Source organism: Alexandromys fortis, unplaced genomic scaffold, assembly GCF_014885135.2.
Source record: "Alexandromys fortis isolate MF-2015 unplaced genomic scaffold, M_Fortis_MF-2015_v1.1 scaffold_9, whole genome shotgun sequence".
In the NCBI taxonomy this organism is placed as follows: domain Eukaryota; kingdom Metazoa; phylum Chordata; class Mammalia; order Rodentia; family Cricetidae; genus Alexandromys; species Alexandromys fortis.
Window position 1 is genome coordinate 13,408,970 of NW_026067892.1, and position 23,721 is coordinate 13,432,690.

General features: G+C 44.1%; 2 protein-coding genes across 3 annotated transcripts in view; both read left to right on the plus strand.

Annotated features, from left to right (window-relative positions):
* Cabcoco1 (ciliary associated calcium binding coiled-coil 1) overlaps window positions 1-9,110 on the plus strand; it is a 99,164-nt gene extending 90,054 nt beyond the window's left edge. For both annotated transcript variants that reach the window (XM_050139512.1, XM_050139518.1), the window contains 3 exons: window positions 3,309-3,431; window positions 3,828-3,968; window positions 8,732-9,110. In XM_050139512.1, coding sequence (XP_049995469.1) covers window positions 3,309-3,431; window positions 3,828-3,968; window positions 8,732-8,806 — 339 coding nt within the window. In that variant the 3' untranslated portion in view covers window positions 8,807-9,110. The remainder of the gene's footprint in view (window positions 1-3,308; window positions 3,432-3,827; window positions 3,969-8,731) is intronic.
* The window catches only part of Cdk1 (cyclin dependent kinase 1), a 1,182,536-nt gene that overhangs the window by 766,272 nt on the left and 392,543 nt on the right, over window positions 1-23,721 (plus strand). The window lies entirely within an intron of this gene.

The window sequence follows — 23,721 nt, forward strand, 5'->3', positions numbered from 1 at the left end:
GCAGAGCATGCAAAGAAAAGAAATTCTCACCCCCACTCCTGTGCATGAATTGAATCAATTTAATAGTTACATGAACTACACACATTAAAAAAATCGAGAAAGAAAACCTCAACTGTCAGCCATAATTTCAGTTTCTGGGAATAAATGCAAGCTTCAGTCTACCAAAGAAAGGAATCATGGAACCAGAGATCCAAGTCTTCACGTGGGTGTTAGGGCACATGTGTGCATGCACGTGCACACAGATGCACCTTAACACATTCATTCACACGCACATACACATATATACACACACAAAATTACACACAAAATACATTCACATACATTGACTCATACACATATACATTCATACACATGTGCACATCATATATACATACACACAGATACATATGTCCATATATACATACTCCTATACATACACTCATATGCACATATACACATAGACACACACAGTTACACATTTACACAGACACATCACAAATACATACACATACACTCATACACATAGACACATATACACACTTCACATACATACACACACACATAGAGAGAGAGAGAGAACAAAGGCAAAAAAGAAATAAAGAAGAAAAGAGGGAGAAAGGGAAGAAGGGACAGAAGAAAGGAGGGAAGGAGGGATGGGCCTAAGCTGTTAAGGTTCTGGAGGACTTGAGTTCAATTCCAAGCAACCATATTAGGAGCCTCAAAACTACTTGTAACTACAGCTCTATGGGGATATGATGCATTCTTCTGGCATCCAAGACACATACATACATACATACATACATACATACATACATATCCTTTAAAAGGAAATCTATCAATCAATCCAGACCACAGGGGTGTGGGGGAAAGAATGTAAGACTTGAACACAAACATCTGTTTGCATTTAAGTGTAGAATCTGCGGAGAACTGGGGCACCGGAGGGCAGATCGTGAGCCCTGCTTCACCAAATGGAGACACTCTCTGGAAAGAATGTCAGTAGATGAGGGTAAACAGGCAGAAAGCCCCAGCCTGTGTGCCCAGAGCACAGCGGCCATGTGGGTGACAGTGAAGGAGACGACCTTGTACCTCAATGAAAAGAAAACCATCCCCGCCCCACTCCCGCCCACCAGCACATGCTCAGAGCTTGCAGCCAATCCCTCAGCTCCGATTCTTCTTTCCAGTGTCTCACTGGTCACCGGCACCCCCAAACACACCCTACCTTACATACACTCTGTTTCTCACCATGTATTAAAGCCCGTGACTCCAAGCTAACACCCCCTTTTCTTTTGTCATTGGATTCTCATGGGATCTTCTTCATTTCTCCTGCAAGATTTCTGAGGCCACTGAAGCATGATTCGCCTCCATCTTGCCTGGGAAAGCAAAGAGCAATAGATTTTGGAGTTTGCAAGCCAAGCACGGGGTGGGGGCGGCAAATGACGGTGAGAAGATGGGGTTCCTTCGCCCCTCACTCGGCCAAAAGCAACAGCTTGTTCATGTTAAGAGAAGAAAGCCCCACTGCCCTGATGTCCCCTCAACCTTCTGATGTATGGGGAGTTTACTCAAGATAAACAGCGAGAGTGATGTCATCCAACAGAATAAAAATTAAATGCTTAGCAATAGCGATAATTTCCCAGGATGGCTACTTGATGACGTATTGCAGCTTACTGAAAACAGCAAAAGCGAAGAAGTCACTGCCCCAGGCTTTAACGCCACAGCTGTCACTAAGCAATTATTTGATCTTAGACCAGTCCCTTCAGCTCACAATTGTGAATATCCTTGCTAGCGTATATCTACAATTGAAGAGCAATTTCTCATATGCTTGCAAAATAAATAAATAAATAACAATATAAATTCAGTCCAAATGCACACACACGGGCCAAGCCAGGGAACAAATCTACCTCTAGCACGCTTCAAAGCCTCTAAAGGACAAACATGAATATTTAAATGATGGGACATAACACAGAGAACTTAAGAACGAATGTACAATTCTTTCATGGTTTTCTCCCCACCAGCATCCTAAGATGGTAATTAGGGGGTGGGGTACACTTTCCCAAAACTCTATCTTCAAATTTGTATGCTCAGGTCCAACTCTGTCAGCACACTGGCGAGTGACCACATCTCGGGGCTCCACTAACAGGCCCGTGGGAGTCTGCTATGTAAACTGGAACAAGTTATTGATTTATAGGGAGGTATGCGAAAGAATTAAAAACCAGAACACTCAAGTAGGCTTGTCTTTGCCGATCAACTGAGATGGGAAATTAAATTACGGTCAAAAACATTGCTTGTTAGACATGGAATCAGGACAAGAGGAACTGATTAAATGACTCAGAGGTTTTAATGATGTCAGTGCTCTCGTCTCCTCTCTCACTCTACCTGGTGGTGGCCGGGTGGACCTTGCCAACACTCGCATCCATGGCTCTCCTCGCCCTTCACTGCCATAGTTGACGGTCTCCCTCCAGCGCGTTTACACCCCCTTGGCAAAGCTGTGGCAGCGGCTCGCCGTGAAGTTTTGCTCTGCTATGAGTTCTCAGTGAGCCCCTCTGATGATTCACAGTGCTCAGGCTTTATACGCACATTCTACTTCGAAGATTCTATTGCGTTCACTGCTCTGTTTCTCTCTCTCTCTCTCTCTCTCTCTCTCTCTCTCTCTCTCTCTCTCTGTGTGTGTGTATGTGTGTGTGTGTGGTGTGCATACACACACATGTAGCCACCTGCAAGTGGAAACCACAGGTCAAGTTTGCATCCTGCATTGCCCATCTCTCTTTCTTTTGCGACAATGGAGCTTCCGATGATCCTCGGGACCCTCCTTTCTCTGCTTTCCCAAGCACATACCGCCATGCTTGGCTTTTTTTTTTTTTAAATATAGGTCCTAGGGATCCAACTCAGATCCTTGGTAAGGCCAACCCCATTACTAGGTTGCTGATAGCCACTTTGCTGGTACCACAAGAGCATCGAGATCCTGCGCCAGGCTGTTATTGGGTGTAGAAAACACGGAACCATCTGCCAGAAATGAAGAAGACAGTTGCACAAGGGGTCTGAAGCTTGGCTCTCTCCCTACAGAGAGTTATAAACAGGGGTAAGAGGCAGGGGCAGGATGCAGACAACGGTGCAGATGAAGGAACCCTCAACCGCAGAAGACACAAACGGTAAGGTGACACCGACGGTGAGCGAGAGACGGTGCTTAGAAAGCAGCGGGCAACGAAGAGGGTAATGATATCGGAGAGTTGAAGCAGACGGTACTTAAGTAAGATACCAGGTTTGGAAATGCGCCAGTCCCGTGAGAGAGCTGGCTGCGCTAGTGCCCCTCAACCCAAGCTCTTCTTTTCCAGCAAACCATCGAAGTTGTCAAACCCGCAGACCACCCTTTTCCAGCCCCACTGGAGGAAGGAATCTCCTTGGACATATTTGCAGCCTTCATAGAGCCATCGCCCATACCAGAGACTGAACGGAAGGTAGGCTTGATGTTGCCTTTCCTTGCCTTGCTAAGTAAGCATTATACGGGCACAAGACGCAAAGAACCTCATGTTCTCCCATTGTCTTCACCTCTGACTTTTTCCTGGCCAACAGAAATATTCTCTTCAGAGTTGAATCACACACAGGCCAGCTAATGATGGTCAGGATTTTTGCACCCCCTCCCATCCAGGCTCCACCTTCCCAGGCCCCAAAGTCTCTTGTAATCTCGCGATATGTGGTAACATACAATCAAAGTCTCCTTCCAGTTCACCATTGCTCCTTGAACGGTGGTAGAGGGTAGAAGTGAGGTTGCCTAGTAGGCCCTGAGCACTCAAGTGCTCGCTGCAATGTGTTTTACGTTCAATATCCGCCTGTGTTTATTTCCAATGTCTTAGGCGCTGGATCAAGAGAAAAGCCCGCTGGAGGCCCAGGCAGAGAGTGAGACGGCAGAGGTGGATCCTTTAGGCGGCTTCACCATTGACGATGTAAAATCAGCCCTGGCTCGAGTGACAGATGAGGTTTTGTTGAACATTCAGGTACTGAGAATGGGCAGTGAACTGGGCACTACGCCTGGTGAATCAGCCAGCGCCAGCCTCCACATCTGTAAACACTGTCTGCCCTGGCCAGGCAGGAGCAAGGTTTACGGCTTGCATTCTTTATCTTACAAGGCTACATAATCCTCAGCTGAGTCGTCTGAAGTCAGTGAGATCACAAAAACAGATTTGCCGGCAGCACTTCGTGTGCTGTGTGTTATCGGCTTGCAAAAATCTGTCGACACTGAAACCCCAGAAAAACAGCACGGTGAAGACTTTGAGCCCCATTACACTGTAAACAGGCCTTACGCAATAGTAGGTGATGCAGGCTTCCAAAGAGCGAGCACTGCCGATCAAACCATCGTATTTAGCTAAGTCACCTCGCTCGGTTTCAGGCTTGAAATCCATCCCAAACACTTCCCATCTTCACACAGCACTAATTGTTAAGCCGTTGGCTAAGGTACCCTAAGAATGGGTAGTCGGCCCCACCTTTGGGCAGCTGCCCGTCATCTCCCAAAGGATAACTTTGTGTTTAATAGTTCCCTATTCTGTCCAAGAAACAAATGGCTACTATTACCTCCACGTAAAGACTTACAGGAATCCACGTGATTTTCTTAGCCAAATGCTTAAATAAAGTGAATTGCATGTTTTGAGAATTGACCACAAATCACCACAACACTTAAGCATCTGAGGGGAAGATTTATCTGTTATCTGAACTTGGGACCATATATAAAAAGCGCACTGTATTAATAACTAATTTGGGAAGCATAAAAGCTTAGGTTGTCCTAAGCATACCTTGTGGCTCGTTTAATCATCAAATGTTACTGCGATATTTACACGAACATTTAATGATCTGGTGCCAACAGAATCGGCCAAAGTCCCAAGCTTAATAAGGGGTGTTTAGTGTTTACCAGAAATAGTGGAAGAACACGTTTTACACAAAGGACTATTGTTAAGAGCCCTGCGAATGTAATAACTGGTTACTGTGGAGAAGGGCAGAGTGTAGCTGAATTAAGCTGAGTTCAGAACATACCTCCTTTTTAGATTTGATAACATTCCCTCTAAATATAGTTTATGTATAATCATGGCCCAGGGCTCCTTTGCAATCCCACAGCTCTGAAATTATTGCCGAGGAACTATTAGACAAGCAAGAGAATTGTTTGCGGGACCCACAATTGAAAACATCTTTCCCAAGCCCACGTTCCACGAAGGGAGCCCCACGGTTTTAGCTGTTGACTGATGATTTTCTTGTCGAGTGCTAGAGTCTGCAACACCGGTAGCTCTCTTCTTTGACAGAGAGAATAGGATTGGTATTCAGGCTTGCTATCTTCCCATTAGCAAGAAGCCATCCGGAAGTTCAATAGCTTGTACACCTAAGTGCAATTAGGAATGGAGAGAACATGGACCAGAGGGGCGACACCCAGACCCCTGTTGGTACTGTGAATGTCTCTGCACTGAATGTCTCTAATCAGCTCAGGCCAAATTATTGCTGATTTTTTTTTCCCCAACAAAATGGCAAGATGCTGTAGCTTTCTCCAGCATCTCTAGATAGCAAACCACACTCAGTATTTTCTCTCTGTAATCCTGCTGACCTCCATCCAAGTGAAGAGGGAGCTGCCGGTGACCAAAGGGACCCAGACAGGTTGCTGTTTGACTATGGTTGCCAAACTCAGCAGGCTCAGTAGGTGCTAGGAGCCTGGTCCCCCTTGCAGCTCCAGTGCCACCCGAGGAAGTCACCCATCTAACACCAGGCCCAGGCGACTTCGACTGTTAATACACCTGTGGCTCCATGCTTTCCCAGCGTCAACTTTCCTCTTGGACAAATTCCAGGTTGGGTCCTTGCCCTGAGCCTCGCTTCAGTTTTTCCCTCCGTGTCAGACAGGCTAAGCTACTTTCCACTTTGAAATGACCCTAGTTCTAAAAGCTGCCACACCCCTTTCCAAAACTGTGTGCTAATGGAGACTGGGCCCATGCACCTGCCATGCGAGCTTCGTGCATCTTGCGCTCAGTGTTGGTGATCACTCCGTGATATTTTCTCCTCTTTATTTAAAGTCACACTGTCACTGCAGTTTCTGCAGAAAAGGTCAACAGCGAGTTCATATTCCGCTCCATTGTCTAGAAGCTAGTTCTCTATTGTAACTCCAAACCGATATCAACTTCTCTAATACAGAACCTCCTGAAATGGAGTATAAACCCTTAATTTCTTTTATGTTCATCTACTTATTTTACCATGATTCACTTCACAGTTCTAGAGATTTATTGAGAATGAAGTTACCTTGGCCCTCGGATGTCAATTCAAATTACAGGAAATAGACCAAACATTTTAAGCCAATATAGTTTCGGTACTTTCATTTTAAAGATACATTCAAAATGAAATTAGTTCTGCCCTGAGTTGCATAATAAAAACAGCACCCAATAGAACAAACTTTAATATATTTAAAGAAGAATATTCTAGAGAAGCAGAAATGTTAACGCTGGACTCTTGCATTAAATGTTGGTCGTTGGCCCTGATACAGCCAAGGAATAAACTAACGTTAGAGAAGGTGAGAATTTGCCATCCTGCCATTTACAATGTCTTAGGTCAGCTTTCAATTGTCTGGGTTAGAAAAGTCATCTGAGGTCAGTGAAAGATACTGAACACGGGGCAGGGGCTTCAGAATAGCTCCTAAAGGAGATAGAATCAGACCCAGCCCCGCGTTGAAGGTAATGCAATTTATTCAGCAGCATTGTGGGATGTTACAAGGATGACGGCAGGCACCGGATCCAGGGAGGAGACGCAGATTCCTTTCCTTCAGGCTCCTCTGGTTTGTACCTAAACTAAAGTGCCAACCAATAAGGTCTGGAGGTCGGGACGCCTCCCTTCCTGCCAGTACTGTAGGCAGCTAGGGACACACTGCCTTCCTCGACCTTCTCTTTAGAGCCCACATGGACGGTAATAAACACAAGGAGAGCTCCCAGATCCTTGTGAAGACGCTAGTGAGGATCCAGAGAGGACATGGCAGGTGACACCCCGCTATTGTTTCCTGGGAAACGTGAGGGTGTTGGGTGGACATAGAGCATCAGTGAAAGACAAGCCTGCCATCTGGCTAGAGCATCTCCCAATCCATTAGACCTGTGTCAAAATGATTTCTTCAAACGATTTCAACACCTCAATGGTGCAATATATCATAAATGCATGTTCAGTCGTAAGGTGAAATAATTTTTAATATTTCATAGTAATATATTAGTGAAGTGTATTGTGAAATCAGGAGTTGGGATTACGAATGCAATGTTAACTAACCTCTATTCACTACTTCATCTTCCAGTTCAAGACTAGGCAAATTGGGTAAGTGACTTGTCCAAAGTGGCCCAGCCTAACCAGTCATAGATGAGTTGATAGTACATAACCACGTTCCTTTTAATTCTGCTGCTAAAGTACCACACGGGAGTACCAGTGAAAAGGGTAACTGGAGGACCATTTTGTCCCTTCCCTTGCCTCATCCACTCACCAATAACAAAGAAGAAAAAATGAAGACACCATAAGTCAAAAGATGCTATCAGGAAAAAAAAACTTTCAAAGCCCTGCCCCGTTCTATACTCACATAACTCGTGAGTCTAGAATTGTTGACACCAACGTGACTGGCTAGAAAAATCAACTCTTTCTGTGATGGTAAAAACCAAATTTCATTAAAATGGCAATCAGGGGGAAAGGAAAAGCGTTTCAAAATCACCCCTACCATTTACTTTCTTAAAAATTACATAAATACATAAAAATATTTTCACCCTATCTGTCATAAAAACAGATAAAATAGTAGTGGTTTTTAATTTTCTCTATTTAAATTAAATATCAAAAGTTTCTCAGAAATCCAGTTACTATGAAGATTTTAAATTGTGTCATATACTTCAATATTCTAGACTTTGACTCATGAGCACACAGGAGTATAAAGTACTCTCCAAACACATGTAGATGTCCCCGAGTCACACAAACAGTAACAACAAGCCTCCCAACTACCATCGTCCCTGCATGCAGCTGTATTATTCATCTGGATGGAAGGAAGTGTTTCCTGAGCTCCCAGCGTTGAGATACGTCAAGACAATGAGGTGTATTTCTGAAATTGCGCAGGTAGTGATGTTAGTGCGCAGAATTATCACCACCAGAGGCTCAGTGCCGTCACAGCTGCCATGATTGCTAAAACCTGTCACCAATTGCTTAGGAGTTTCTTTCTTTTTTTCTTGCTTTTGTACCAAAAAATATTACAAAGTGGCATGCATGCAGGAATTGTAATGTATGATGAATACTCTTAATTATGAGAGCTGTCCTAATTATGAGATTATTTGTGTTACTATTTCACACACTGAAGCTTCCAGGAATGCCACTTAGAGTGCATTAGAGGGAAGGCCAACACGAAGGGTGGAGGGGCCCACAGCGCTGCATCAGCTGAGCCCAGAGCAGTTACTCGGATTCGGCCCTTATTGGCAACTGTGTCTGGAAATGCGGGTCAGTCATCCTATCTTCCAACATGAGGCTGTGTGCAAAGATGGCTGTCCGAACACCACTTCCTGTCCGCAGGAGACATGCTATACATTGGAAATGTGCAGAGAAATACGATCAAGCGTTATCGTATCCCCACAGGCTGGAGCACAGCTGTGTCTGCAAAACAGGAAGGTGTGTGAGGGATAATGTCTGTCTTTAGGCACTATAGTATGTCAAAACCACAAAGACAATGTGCAGCCAAAGATAGCTCCGTCATAACCACTTTTTTTTTTTTTTATGATTGCCTCCACAGAACGAGATAAAGGAAAAACTGCAAGTCCAGGAAGAGGCCTTCAACGCACGAATAGAGAAACTGAAAAAGGCCTGAGGACTCGGAACAAGCAAAGTGATGCCGAACTTCAGAGAAACAGACAAAACTGGCCAGAATAATCGATTCTCTGGAGTGCTGTGTTGCCTCCACGCAGCCGTGAAAGGAAAGCCCACTTTTCCTCATGCAGACTGATTAGCACCGCACTCTCCTGCCCCTCCTGTCCCACACCCACCTCTGAGTTTGCAGCGCCAAACGCAGCTACACTGCTCGGTGTGGAAGAGTCTGGAGCGTCACATAGGAAAATATAATTACTGTTAGGACTGCTCTATGTCGTTTTGACTAATAAACACTATTCCTCTTCTATGGGAATGAAACCAGTCTTTTGAAATAACCCCCCAAAAATGTAGAAAAATAAATTTTTACCATTTTGGGCTAGATGGCCTGTCACATTGGGGTAGCACTGTGAGGAGGGGCCACACCTTACTGTGATGGGCAGGCTTGCTAACAACAGTCATCTGGTCATCCTGGCGCATACTGCAGGGCTGCTTTTGTTTTGTTTGTTGTTGGGTTTTTCTTTTCTTATTTAACTCATTTGAGGTTCTTATTTAAACGTTTCAGTGTGAAACCAATTTTCTGAAATTATATAATGCAGTTTGAAGCATTTTAATTTATTCTGCACTGTATTTGCTGTTTCTAATCTTGTTACCCTCCCAGGAGAACACATGACCTATATAAAAAGAAGCAATGTATAAATGATTATTAAAGGCCAATCTATATATAGATTGTAAAAATTTTAAATACAAATCAAACTCAGAGTTCCTAAAATTAACCATTGTACTACACTGGGATGATGGGTGCATGGGGGGGGGCTTAGGAAAAAAATACCCTCAAGCCTTTAAATACCCTTATGAAAACACAATTTCAGGATGAAAATAGCTACGCGCCAGTGGTTTGCCCCTAGTTGGAAAGATTAATTAACCGCTACCTAGACCCTTTCCTATGTTCCTAGACTTAGGAATATTCTAGAATGAGGACACAACATTGCTGAAGGGAGAGAAATCCCTCAGGAATTTTTGAGGTGTGTGATTCTGAGTGACACTTGGTTGGATATGGGCAATGGCCTTACTCTCTAAGTCAGGATCCAAGGAACCTCCCAGGACATGTTCTTCTGGGACAGAGGTAAAGCCCACAGCATTGCTGCATCCTCCAGCTCCAGAGGAATTCTTAAGATAAAGGCTTGCTTGCTTTTCATGCAAGAGGCCAGGGACTGCCTACCCGAACCTCAGGCTCCTCTTCCTCAGGAAATATGGAAGGCTGTAAGAGACCACCAGGAGGGCCCCTGAGCTGCATTCCCTTAGCTGTCTTTTCTCGAGAGACAGCAGTGACTCTGAAGAAACCAAGGACAGGTAATAAATATTTAAAAGAGAATTAGTGGATCATAGCTTTAAATCCAGTTGTATAGGCAGAGACTGCTCTTTCGTTTCTAGGCTTGCCAGACCCAAATAATAACACAGAAACTATATTAATTACAACACTGTTTGGCCAGTTGCTTAGGCATATTTCTAGATAACTTTTACATCTTAAATTAACCCATTTCTATTATTCTGTGTATTGCCATGAGGCTGTGGTCTACTGGTAAGGTTCTGGCTGTCAGCTGGAATCTTTCTCCTTCGACAGCTACATGGCACCTCCTCAACTCAGCCTACTTTCTCTCTAATCTCTATTTGGATTTCCCATCTGGCTTTACTTACTAAGCCACTGGTTGAAACGGGTTCTTTGATAACCAACGGTAATAAAACATATTTATAGCATACAGAGAGGAATCCCACATCTCCCCTTTTCTTTCTAAATAAAAAAAGTTTTTAACTTTAACATAGTAAAATTACATATACAAAACAGATATCAAGCAATTACAGCTATATTATTTATATCTACTTTATCTTTTATCATAACTAAGGAACTATAATTATAACTATCTATTCTTCAACTCCATCAAAGACCACAGAAAAAATATAATATTACCTAAGTAAACAGGAAGTGCATTGTAAGCAACTTCCGAAGTTTTAGAATTGACAGAGACATCTCGCTGGGTTCAGCAGTCCTCTTCATGAGTAGAGAACTGGAATTGAATCCAGCAGCCAAGGGCCCTGCGCATGCTCTTACATCTGCATATACAGTACATGCGACCATGCCCAAACTGAACCAGTATCCTAAAGAAGGAGTTCCCTCAGCACAGTTATGCATAATCTACAGAGGATAAAGGCAGAATGTAGAGAAACTTTACAGTGATTTTCCCATTATTGCAAATCTGGTCATCGGTAGATTCAGATTTTGAATCTGGAGTCACGTAATCAAAGTTGATAGACCCAACCTTTGTCTCCATCTGTCTCACAGTGAAGATGAAGTATTTTTTGCCTATGTATGATACTGGGACACTTGCTTACATAAGCAGCACATTCAGCACTTAAGAGGATCACAGGACCAAATGATTAATCTACCCAGCTCCATCTACCCAGTCCTCGGTGGGATATTCAACTGAGCATGCCTCATGCGGCTGGATATTAGCTGGTCATCTGGAGACAAAATTTGTCTCTGTCCTGACTACAGGTCACAGAGAACACCATGGCAATAAAAAATAAATAAATAAAACATTTCAGGGAGTTAGGGGCACACTGAGCGAAGCATCCTGCCCTAGCCTTAGAGGTTAAGGAGGAGTTATCCATGCAAGCTCTTGCAGAGGACTGGCACCTAAGAGACCCAAAGGATACTCAGTGGAAGGTGCAGGAAGATTCACTCCAGGGAGAGAGAGAGAGAGAGAGAGAGAGAGAGAGAGAGAGAGAGAGAGAGAGAGAGAGAGAGGTGCAAGGTCCCTACAGTACAAGTGAAGCCTAAGTAACTGGCCAGAACCAGAGCTCTCATAAGGTCATTGGACACATTTTTTAGCCTAAAATAAAGCAAGAAAAAATTGCTAGCAAGTTTTACATAGAAACATTAGATTGATGTTTCTAAAAGATTAGCCCTCTGGTACCAAGACTGCCATCCATGAATCCATGAAAAGAAAATACTCTTATGAAAAGACACCTAATGTTATGAGGTAATATAGTATCACTTAGCAATTCTAAAGAGGTGGGGTAATTTTTTTAAAATGACTTTAAGCTGCATGGTCTCTTGACTCTAAGTGGAGAAGGCAGTCCACTGAAGAGACAATTAGAAATAATATCTATTTATGCCTGGGACAAGATTCAGGCTTTCTCTCACTGTCCCCACATAGGAATCACCCATCAGGGATTTTCTCCCTCGCTTCAGAGAGCAATCTTATTGGCTGTATCACGAGCAAACTCCAGCTGCCACTGCTTCAGGTATTTGCAGGTGTGGTCACCCCTGACAACCACGGTGTCGTCATTTCTCCAAATCTCAAATGGGGAAGCCCTATCATCAACCACCTGATTGGCACCTCTCAGCCATAGTGAAAGTCACGGAGTTTACCCCTTCTCGGACGGCATTCCGAGATGCTTCTGTTTCCCTGGAGAACAAACACAATTCTGGATCTTCCAGGGTCTCTGGAGGATAGCCTCCACTTGACATAAAAGTCAATGGTTTTTCCTCAATTAATTAATTTAAATAACTCAGTGATACCTCCTTGGTGGCAGCCAAAATATCCATTGATTTCCATTCCCTAAGCAAAATCAATCTAGCTTCGAAGAATCTCATCTCATTGGGATTTACAACTTCCCAAACAAGGATCAGATGCTAAAAGTTCAATTTGCTTCCAGCATCCCTTGCCTTTCCATGGAAGCGCAGCCGTTGGTAAGGCTGGTTCACCACACTCAGTCAGAGTTGTGAAAGAGATTTTGTATTTCTATTAATGTGTAGCTTCAGAGCCTACGCCATGAAATTGTCCTCAGTGGTCAGTCTAATGCCTGTATCTTTAAAAAAAAATCTAATCTAATTTATTTGGGGAAGTTTCTCAGTATTAGGATGAATAACACCGATAAAGTCCCTGAGTGCATGCAGCTAAGAATGGTTATCCCCCAATGGCAGATGATGAACAAGTGAACGAAAGGGTGATTCATACAATAAGCAACAACATATGTGAAGGACAGAATGCACAGGAGAGACAGGGTGAAGAAACGTGCTTCTGCTCAGCCTAGGATACTCTGAGGAGAGCTGGGAAGAGGTCATCATAGAGTCAAGAGAGAAGGAAGAGGAGGAGGAGGAGAAAAAGAAGGAGGAGGAGGAGGAGGAAAGGAGGATGAAGGAAAAGAGGGAAAGGAAAGGGAGGAGAAGCCATCAAACAAAGCCCATGCTTAGGAACATTTGCTCTGGGCTGCAAGGACGCCGGTGAAGGAACCTTGCTGCCAAGGAGAACTCTGGTTACTCCACGCAGCTCTGAGAGAAAGGGGTGTGTGCAGGGTCGTGTCCCTGAGAAAATGACCGTGCTAGTTTTCAATCTCAAACCCTGGCACTTGGTGCTCTTTCTAGTGCATCTGGTCAGCCTGGTTATTGACCCTAGTCTTCAAAAAAAAAAAAAAGATGCAGATGTGTAGCCACAATATATATATATAACCCATGAAGTATAATCAGCTCCTCTGCCTACAAAATCTTTGAGGAAACTTCCCATGTAGAAGAATTACACATAAATTATGTAGGTCTGTTACTCTAAAGATGGTGCCCTATTAGTCCCACCTGTGTGGGGACGGATGGAGTGACTTGCTTCCAAAGACTAAGGGGTGGAAAAGGAAGAGACGGGAATCAGACCCTCACAGAGAACATCCCTGATCAACCCTATCTCTGGTGGGTAGTCCAGTCCATCATTGTCATCACAAGTCATGAAAATAGTTTCCCACCTCCATCATCTCCCTTCTCAAGTAAGGGGAAATTGCACAAGAAAATACCAAGAAAATCCTGGTGGGGAGAATTACTGTGAGTCAATGATGCTGCCCAATGCTCTCAAAGGTCATCAGAAATGAGGGGTGGGTGAATTTGAGAAGACATGATGGCCTAGCGGACTTTGGTAACTAGATGGTTTTATGGAACACAAAAGAAACACACAAGCTATGAATAAATGATGAATTTGCACAAAAATCCTTCAATACCAGTTAATTAATTTAACCAAGTGCATCATACAAAGGTAAGGTTTGCAACAATGCAAATAATTAGTAATAATTGGGAGGGAGGGATGGGGGAGACCATGTGTGTCTGTGACACCTGCCTGATTTGTCTACATATCTAAAATGGCTCTACAAAATTAAGATCTATTAATTAAAAAAGGGAATATTGAACGGAATAAAACAAAGTAATTAGGAAGAAAAATGATCCGTGTCACACTGTATCATTAATGAAATGACCCTGCCTCTAAATGACACAAGGAAGAAAATCCAATATACTCATCTTGCAAACTCAAGAGTAAATGCTCACGGAGGAGAAAGCAGTGAGGGAGCCTACCTTTGTGGGGTGGGTAGAAATCTCACATTCCTGGATCTCCCCACACCTTGCTCAATCCTGTGCAGGAGCTCAAATCCTTCTGGAAATATACTCACTTTATAAACAGAGTCTATTGAGTTATTTCTGAACTGAAATTTTAAGGCTGGGGAAAGGATGCAGTGGCTAAGAGCATTTAATGCTCCTGCAGAGGACCCCAGCTGGGTTTCCAGGCAGCTCATAACCCACCTGGAATAAAACTTCCAGTATATCTGATGCCCTCTTCTGGCCTCTGCAGGCTACTGCACACACTTGGTGCACATAAACACATACAAACACACACACATACACATAAACAAAAATAACGAGTACTAAAAGGAACTGAAATTTCTATAGATAGCATCATAATACAGATAACTAGTTGATCTTGAAAGACCCCGCTTCCAGCAAGTGGTTCAAGTCCCCCAGCTGCCCCTGGTGACAGCAATGATTTCCTTTCCTTGTCTTTTTTGGGGTTATAATTTGTGCTGTTATTTTTCATTAACTTTTTCAGTCCCCTTTGTGGCTGTCATCAGACCTTAGGGTTAAGATCAAGTAAACAGGTCCCAGTGCATTTATAGTAGTGAAGATTGACGAAGAGGAAGAGGCCCCACTGTTCTTTGTCAGGCTCCGAGCTCCTCCTCTCTGCTCAGGAAGGAAGAAGAACTGGCTGTAATGAAGCCCTGGATGTGGCCCACAGGGTTGAGTTTCAAGATGGAGCCTTAGTTTGCAGGGAGGAAAGTCCTTGTGGAGGCTGATCTGACCATCCACTTGGCAGGATCTGAGATTCATTCAGACATACTTCTAGGCAGATCTAGCAAGACGTTTCCGGGGAGCCTTGCCTGAGAGGAAAGGCCCTGCCCACAGACCTTCAACAGACAACTCAGATAAAAAGAGGTCCAAGGAAAAATGGTGCATTCATTGCCTATTAGCCTTTGTCCTTGATGTTGAATGTGTCCCTCCCTCCTGCAGAAGAAGAAGAAGAAGAAGAAGAAGAAGAAGAAGAAGAAGAAGAAGAAGAAGAAGAAGAAGAAGAAGAAGAAGAAGAAGAAGAAGAAGAAGCACTCTGTCAGTGACATCCATATCCAGCCTCTTGACCTTTCAATGTAATAGGAACTGAAGAACTTAGACTCTCCAGGAATCTTCTGGGCATTGAACACCAGGTTGGAACTGTTAAGGCATCCAGCTTTGTCCCCGGAGCAGCTGGATGAGGTTTTCAGCTCTTCATCTCACAGATCATTGGACTACTAGGCCCTCTCAACTGTAAACCATTCAATGGAATCCCTACACACACACAAACACACACAAACACATGTACACACACACACACACTTTCCATTTTGTTTTTCTAGAGAACCCTGCCCAAAATAGTTCCAAATGCCACCCTGTCGTGATGAAGAAACCAAGGTCCAGAAAAGCAAAACTGCTATGCACACCATCCAAGGTAGAAGGGTCTTTCCTACAGATGCCCATCTATGGGTTATTGCTGCCCCTGTCCAACCTGAACTGGCTCAATGTCCCCTTCTCTGTGTGCACTGTCACAGTGTGTCTCCTACTGATCTCTGTCAGTGAGGTGTGACAACTGACCAGTTCATTAACTAGGAGCGTGTGTGTCCTTGTAATTGTGTGATGTAACAGCCTCTTCACTCGCGTAAGCCTGAGCTTCTCTGCCAAGGCGGCAGTCTATGGCATAACTGACTGTCACACAAGTATGACCGATGGCTTCAACATCAACCAATGTATGTCACATCACATAACCAGAAGAAAGCAACTCAAATACAGGGAGCTTCAGGGGCATCCTCGGGAACCCTGATGCCTCTGCTGTGGCGCACACAGTTCAGCATCCTGGTATTTATCCTCAGGGCTGTTCCCTCGCAATCCAAGGAAGGCAATAACATCCTCATATACTTAAATAAAAGGTTTCTCTTCTTTGGCCTCTCTTTAACATAATTTTTTGAAATAATTACAATCATATGTAATTATAAAAAAGCACAAGAATTGCCTAATTACATCTTATGAGACAATAGTACCAAGTTAAAACCATAATATTAACATAGAATGCGTTTTATACATGTAAGAAAATGCCAAAGAGCGAATTTATTAATAACAAAGATGGAAATGAAAAAAAATCACCCTAGCTGTGTCTCTTTCTTTTTCTAAATCTTATTTTGTATGTGTGTGTGTGTGCTTGTGTGTATTCACAGTGTGTCTCCGAGGGTGGAAGTGCTGAGGAACTGGAAGAGGACACCGGATCCCCTGAGACTGGAGTTACAGGTGGTTGTGAACCTGACCTGGGCGCTGGGAACCAAACTCGGGTCCTCTGGAAGATCAGTACATACTCTGAGGTGCTAAGACATCTCTCCAAACCCTTGGGTGTCTTTTTTAAGAATGAAAATAAAGTTCCCCAGAGCCTGCTGTATGCCTTTAGCCAGGACCATATCACATGAGCATCACAGAGGAGCATCATAGAAAAGGACGCTATTAGAGAATAGCTCAAAATGGCTTAAAATTTGCACAGGAAATGTATTCCAGTAGAGACCGAGATAAAGGTCGGGGCATGAATTAACTGTATGATCATGTTTGGTGCTTGCTTCTAACACAGTTTGCTATCCAGCTCAGTGGTTCACAGCCTTCCTAAGGCTGTGACCCTTTAATACAGGTCCTCATGCTACTTTATTACTGTAATTTTGTTACTGTTATGGATTCATATACAAGTATCTGACACGCAGGACACCTGTGATACCTGCACAAGGTTCGTTCAACTGCCCCGCCCCCGCCGCGGGGGTCTCGACCTACAGGTTTGAGAACCGCTGCTCTAGATGATTGGGCGCTGCTCCTGTCCTGCTTGATGCCCTATCTCCAAGGGCGAGCACAGTGCCTGGCTCGGAGCGAGTACTTCATGAATATTTTGTAGAAGGAGCGGCAGATGGTAGACAGACTCGCTGGCTGGTTGTCTATACCCGGCACCACTATTTTGCTTTTCTTACGACTGCAATAAGACAACATGTAGAGATCAGAGCTGTAATTAACCCACAGCTGAAATCATTATTATGTGTAAATAATAAGATTGCTTAACTGAAAACCCGGGAGGGAAAACGACTCCAAAAACATCATAAGATGTAGGATGATGCCGTCCATATTTTAAAGTTTTATATAAGTTAATAGTGGTTAGGAGCATAGTGGAGTAGGAATTCTCTCACAACTAGATATCCTGATATGGCATCAAGAAAAATCACCTGTCTGGAGACAACCATAACACTCTTCCGAGAGATCTCTGCGAGGCGCAATGTTTAAATAGAGTAAAGGGGCCGAGTTTTCCATGCAGTTGCATGGAAAAATCTCAGGCAGCGTTTTTGTCCCTGCTGATGCTGGTCTGAAGTTGGCATGAACAATGAGGTGTGGGGGTGGGGGGAGGAGGAGGGAGACGACGTGAGAAAGTTCACCAGCAACAAGGGGCAATGCTTTTTTTTTTTTCAGAGCTGAGAACATTATAAAATTCATATTCTTAGAAGCATATCGTACAGAAATGGAAACCCAGTTATCAAATCACAGTGGAGGGCTTCGAAACTGCCGAGGATTAAGGATTTATCTTACGACGGAGTTTATTTGGGAAGAAAAGTCTATAATTTTGGAGCCATTCCATGAAGAGATTTGACCCAGCGTCTCAGCCAATTAGCGAACATGCAACTTAATCCACCTAATGACAGTTAACAACGAATTGATGGGAACGTATCCCATAGGGAATGATATTAGAACGCTTTATTATCTGGGGGAAATGTTTACATTTGTGTTTGGTGGGGTGAAATTTTACAGAATATATAAAACTACAAAATAGCCATAACACAATCCCTCACAAGAGAATGAACTGCAATAAAACTAATACAGTAATATCACAAAGAGCAAGAAAAAGGATAATGTGTGTGTGTGTCTGTGTCTATGTCTGTGTGTGTGTGTGTGTGTACACATGTGTGGGTACCCAAGAAGGCCAGAGGAGGGTGTCAGATCCCTAGTGAACTGAAGTAACAGGTCATTATAAACTCCATGAAACGGGTACTAGGAACTATCAATCCCAGTCCTCTGTGCTCTTAACCGCTGAGCATGCTGGGAACTGAACCCAGGTCCTCTGCAAGAGCAGGAAGTTCTTGTAACTCCCAAACCATCTCTCCAGTCTCTAAGTGCACAGAGGCTCGAATTTGATGGTTTCCATCAGTCCCCTCAGGCAGCTCACAATCGCCCCTAATTGTAGCTCCAGGGGATCTGATACTCTCCTCTGGCCTCCATGGGCTTCTCCACGTGTGTGATGCACATAAATCCATCAAGCTGGAAGCACACACTCAAAAACAAAAATAAATAAATGCACCGTTAACTTCTGAGGTCTCTCTCCAGCCACTGAGAAGGAATTTCAATATTTGTATAGAAGACTTTTAAACCTTTCCAGAGGAAAGGATGAAAATTCGCCACAAACATATAGGAGAAAACTGAAGAAGATACTTCCAGCGTTAAAAGTCAACGATTTTAGGTCTCTTGCTGCAGCAAGCAGAGTGGGAGGACCTGGAGTGCCAGTTCGGTGTGAGCCCCCACAGGTTGTAAGAAAATGGGAAACAAGCCGACCTCGGGGAAGTCACTAGCTGAGATAAGGCCAAGCTGAAGAAAACCAAATACAGGAGAACACCCTGCCAACCAGAGAGCACTGGACAGGAAGAGAGGAGTGAAATTCCCTAAAATCTTACATTAGAGAGTTCCTCCCACCTCCCCCCCACCCCACCCCACCATGTTAACTCTGAGATCCCCTTGTGGTGTGGAGGAAAAGCCACCTGCAAGAGGAACTCCAGCTATGAGCTGCACCGCAAACCTGAGCCCTCCGCACCAATGCCAATGGCCCAAGGGTCTCCGAAGAGGGACCCCCCCCAACACACTAATCGGACTGCCAAATCTCACCAGTTTGCCTTGGAATATTATTGAAAATTATTTGTATGATTGATGAAAATAAAACACACCTTACCTTATGGGCAAAGAAATCATGATTGTAATATAGAAACAACTCTCTGGAAACAAGACAAAAGATGTCAATAACTTACCAGAAAATTGCTGAGGATACGAATGAATAACTCAAAAATTAAGAAGTCCAAATTATCAACAACAGCATGGTATTTAATTCCAACAACTTTTGAATCTAAATGCACTACAATTTAAATCACTTAAATGCAAAGAAATCAAAGAGAAAAGCAGGAACAAAAAATACGTGTCCACTGCCCTACAGGAACTAAGACGACCTCAGACATGGGAGAACCATGCCTTTCCCATTTAACCCCTCTGTGTTAAAGAGTGCTTTAAATTTCAGGCAAGATGTCAGGTCTCCTTTTTGGTAAATTGCAATATGCCACTCATTCTTTCTGCCAGCCCCCATTCTTCTTTTCCAACATGGCATGTGTGACTTTCACACCACTGATAATTTCCATGTCATAAATATCCATCCGGATGAGCATAAATGAAGTGGATGATGGGACAATTGCTTGAGCAAAAATATGCAGAGGTCTAGATCTGGGTCCCAACCATGCATTCTCTACATACATAGCAACTGTGTGGCGGTTGTTTCTGGGAAAGCCTGTGAAGAGCTCACCCCATCCCTTTTGAAAGCACAAAGTGGGGACAATTAAACTGGCATTTATGTGGGGGGGGGCTCGCATGCGTGCGTGCATGCACGCGTGCGTGTGCATGCGTGATCCTTCTTGTGGGGGGGCAGGTATGCACACGTGTGCCTAGTCATATAGAGGCCACTGTGCTTCCTCAGACGCCACTTACCTGTTCTATTGTGGGGATCGTCTCTCACTGGCCTGGAAGTTACCAAGTTGGCAAAGCTAGGTGAGTTCCAGGCACCTGCCTCCCACTGTGGGGACTATAAGCATAGCCACCACGAGTGACTTTTCATAACTCGAGTTCTAGGAATCACACTCAGAGCTTGTGCTGGCAAGAGAAGCATTTTACCGACAGCTCTCTCTCTCTCTCTCTCTCTCTCTCTCTCTCTCTCTCTCTCTCTCTCTCTCTCCAGTACCCTAAATTGGCATTTTAAATAAGAACCCCAATTAATTCTTAGGTGGGTTAGTGTTGAAAACCAGTGTCATGACAGACCACTAAATCTTTCTATAAAAATCAAGAACTTTAGAGGTAAAATATTTTTAAAAAATGTACGCAGAATAGCAGCTCCACTGTGCATGTGAGTGACCACCACCTCCACCCCCAGAGCTCTGTTCTCGGAACCTTGTTACATCTGAGGCGATGTCTCCTTAGGTTGCTCCCCACCCCTCTCCTGAATCAAATTCTAGTCATCAAAGCTTCCAGTCTTCAAAAGTTGCTTTCAGAAAGCACATAAATTCGGTCCCTCGTCTGATGATTCAGGCCCTTAATCACACCATAAAGTTAATGGGATCCAATTTGAATGCAGACACCTCAACAACCAACTGCATCGAATTCACAGCCTTCATAAAATATGGGTTTTAGCCTCATGGGAAACGCAAAGCAGGATGCTCTTCTGTCATTGGTCACTGTCCAGCTCTTCAGCAGCCAGGAAAGGAGCAGAGGGGTCACAGCAAAGCAGTAGCCCCCGGCAACCGCCACACGCAGCAGGTGCGCTTGGAAAAGCTAGAAGTTACAATATACACTTTGAGCTGTCCTCTAGGCTGCTGGGAGACCCTGTGGCTTAGAGCAGTCCTGGCTCCTCAATGGTCAGACCCTGCCTGTCAATCCGCAACCCCCACCTATAACAGTTCACAACAGAGGCTTTCTTGGTGCACATTCCTGCAGCGGTACCTTGACTCTGGGGTGTCGAGGAGCTACCAAGATCCCCAAGAATTCAGTAGTTAAGCACCAGGAAAGAAGAGCATTGCTGGGTTGGGCTTGCAAGCATCCAGTCGTGCTGTCCATGTTGTCTGGCGTCCCCTCCTCTGTGGCAACATCTGGATTATAGGTGCTGAGTTTTCCATCCAGATGTTCTGCGTGGTGAGACTGGAGTGCTGAAGGAAGGTGGGTGGGTCTGTCTGTGGGAGGGAGCTGTGTAAGTGGGCTCCTTAGGGAAGTCCCTTTGTGGTCCATCTGCTTCAGATGGATGGCAGCTCTTCCTGAAAGGACATTAGACTCTGCAGAACTGCTTCGATGAACCATCTTTCCTGTTCTTCAGCAGTTGTGGTCAGTTCTAAGACCAGTGGAAGCGCCGGGCGGTGGTGGCGCACGCCTTTAATCCCAGCACTTGGGAGGCAGAGGCAGGCGGATCTCTGTGAGTTCGAGGCCAGCCTGGTCTACAAGAGCTAGTTCCAGGACAGGCACCAAAGAAACCCTGTCTCGAAAAATTAAAAAAAAAAAAAAAAAAAAGACAAGTGGAAGGTAAACAAAAGCCTTCCTTAATGTCTTTTTCTCCTTAAAGACCATAGCTGGAATCAACCCATTCTTAATATTTCCCTCAAATAGTGGCCGTGCACATAAAAGGAGACAAGGCCCTCAAAGAGCCTTGCACAGTTTAGTTTAATGTGCAGAACTGCTGATTTATTCCACTGAAGTGGTTTGATGCAAATGCTCCTTCTCAAATTCCTTTTGTACAAAATCTTGATTCATAATGTTTAGCATTGGAAAACGTATTAAACTACATTGAGATGTTTTGAGCTGTATTTTGGTTTTGGTTTTTGCTTTGTTCAGTAAGAAAATGAACAGGGAAATTCTCTCTCCCTCTCTTTGTGCATGTGCATGTGTGTGTGCATGTGTGTGTGTGTGTGTATTTTAACCCTTGTTTTTCTCAAGTACATACATAAACCATCCCTTCTGAAAGCTGTTTTTCATAGAACATTTCTGTGTGTGTATGTATGTGAAAAGCTTTAAATGTACTCTTAATTGCTTTTCTATTACTGTGAACACCACACACACACACACACACACACACACACACACACACACACTTAATTTTATAAAAGAAAAGGAAAGCAATTAATTAGCCTGCTCACAGTTTCAAAGAGTTCACTTCTTATGGACATGGCGAGAAGCAGACAGGAGTGGTTCTAGAGCAATAGCTGACTGTTTCACATCTTGATCCACAGGAGGCAGCCAAAGAGAGAGACACTGGGTATGGTGTGGGCTTTTGAAACCTTAAAGCCCACTCCCAGTGACACACTTCCTCCAACAAGGCCATACCTCCTCCTACAAGGCCATGCCTTCTAATCCTTCCCAAACAGCTCATCCAATGAAAACTAAACATGCAACTATGTTGGCTTGGAGGGTCATTTTCATTCAAACCACCACATGTACTGAGTTATAATTAGGAATGGAGTGGTCAATTAAACTGATTTCCCAACTAAGACAGGCCAATAGAATGATACAGCTTTCCAATTTAGGTCTGGGAGATGGTTCAACAGTTGCCTAAGCAGTCTTAGTACTGAGAGTACTTCCTGGTTCCTGCCATTTTCATTACCTTGATGATGGTGAGCTCTTACTGTGCTCGGGTGAAGCAAGTGTGCAGAGAGATACCTGTGTGCTCTAAGGGCCAGAAAGCAAACAGAGAGACGTCCAGGGGAAGCTGCCACCTCTCGCAAAGAAGTCACAGGAAGGTAGCTACAATGGGTCCCTATCTTTGCAGGGCTCTGTTTCACCACTTCGCTTATATTTATATATCATTAGAATACTAATAAGTCATAATGGAAAAGGGGGTGCAAACGCAATAAGGAGACTAAGACCCAACCTTAAGTCTGAGTCTACCTAGTCACATGACCTTGCTTACTGTGCTGGTTTCAAGTTCAACTTGTCAGGTGACGAAGAACTATTTACTCTTCCGCTACCCACTGCTTCACTTGTCCTGTGGCTGTGACAAGACCATCGTAGGGAAGGAAGAGTTTGCTTCAGGCAGCTCGTCACCTTGCATCCACAGCGGAGAAGCAGGGTGCAGAGTGCTGGGACTCATGTTCCTTCCCCTACTTCTGTGCAGTCCAGGACCATAGCCGAGGGAATGGCACCACAGTCTTTATGGATGGGCATTCCCACCTCAATTAACCCAACCATCCCTCACAGGGAGATGCCCAGAAGCTCATCTCCTAGGTGACTCTAGATCCTGCCAAATTACTGGCCAACAATAACCATCACAATCTCTGAATCCCGGGGCTCGTTGAAGGGACAATGAGAAGGGTGGAAAGGGCTTCATAGTGGCCGTGACTGCAGCTGCGCTGCTGGATTCTCTTCTGCCTTGGATTAACTGTGTTTCCTTCTGGGAAAAGATGGGCAGGCACTTTGGCTCTCCTCCTATACATTTGATTCCAGGCTTCTCCAAACCATGACTGGAGTGGACAAATTTCCCTAAGGGCCACTCCTATTATAGTTTATACCACTTCTGCTAGGAACCCTGTCAAGAAAACTTCAGCTGACATAACACTTAGAGACATGGCTTTCACTTATAACCAACCTTTCGATTTTGCAGCAGGATGCTACCATCTATCAAACTGATGCTGGAGAAATGTGCAATCAAGCCACAAACAATATAT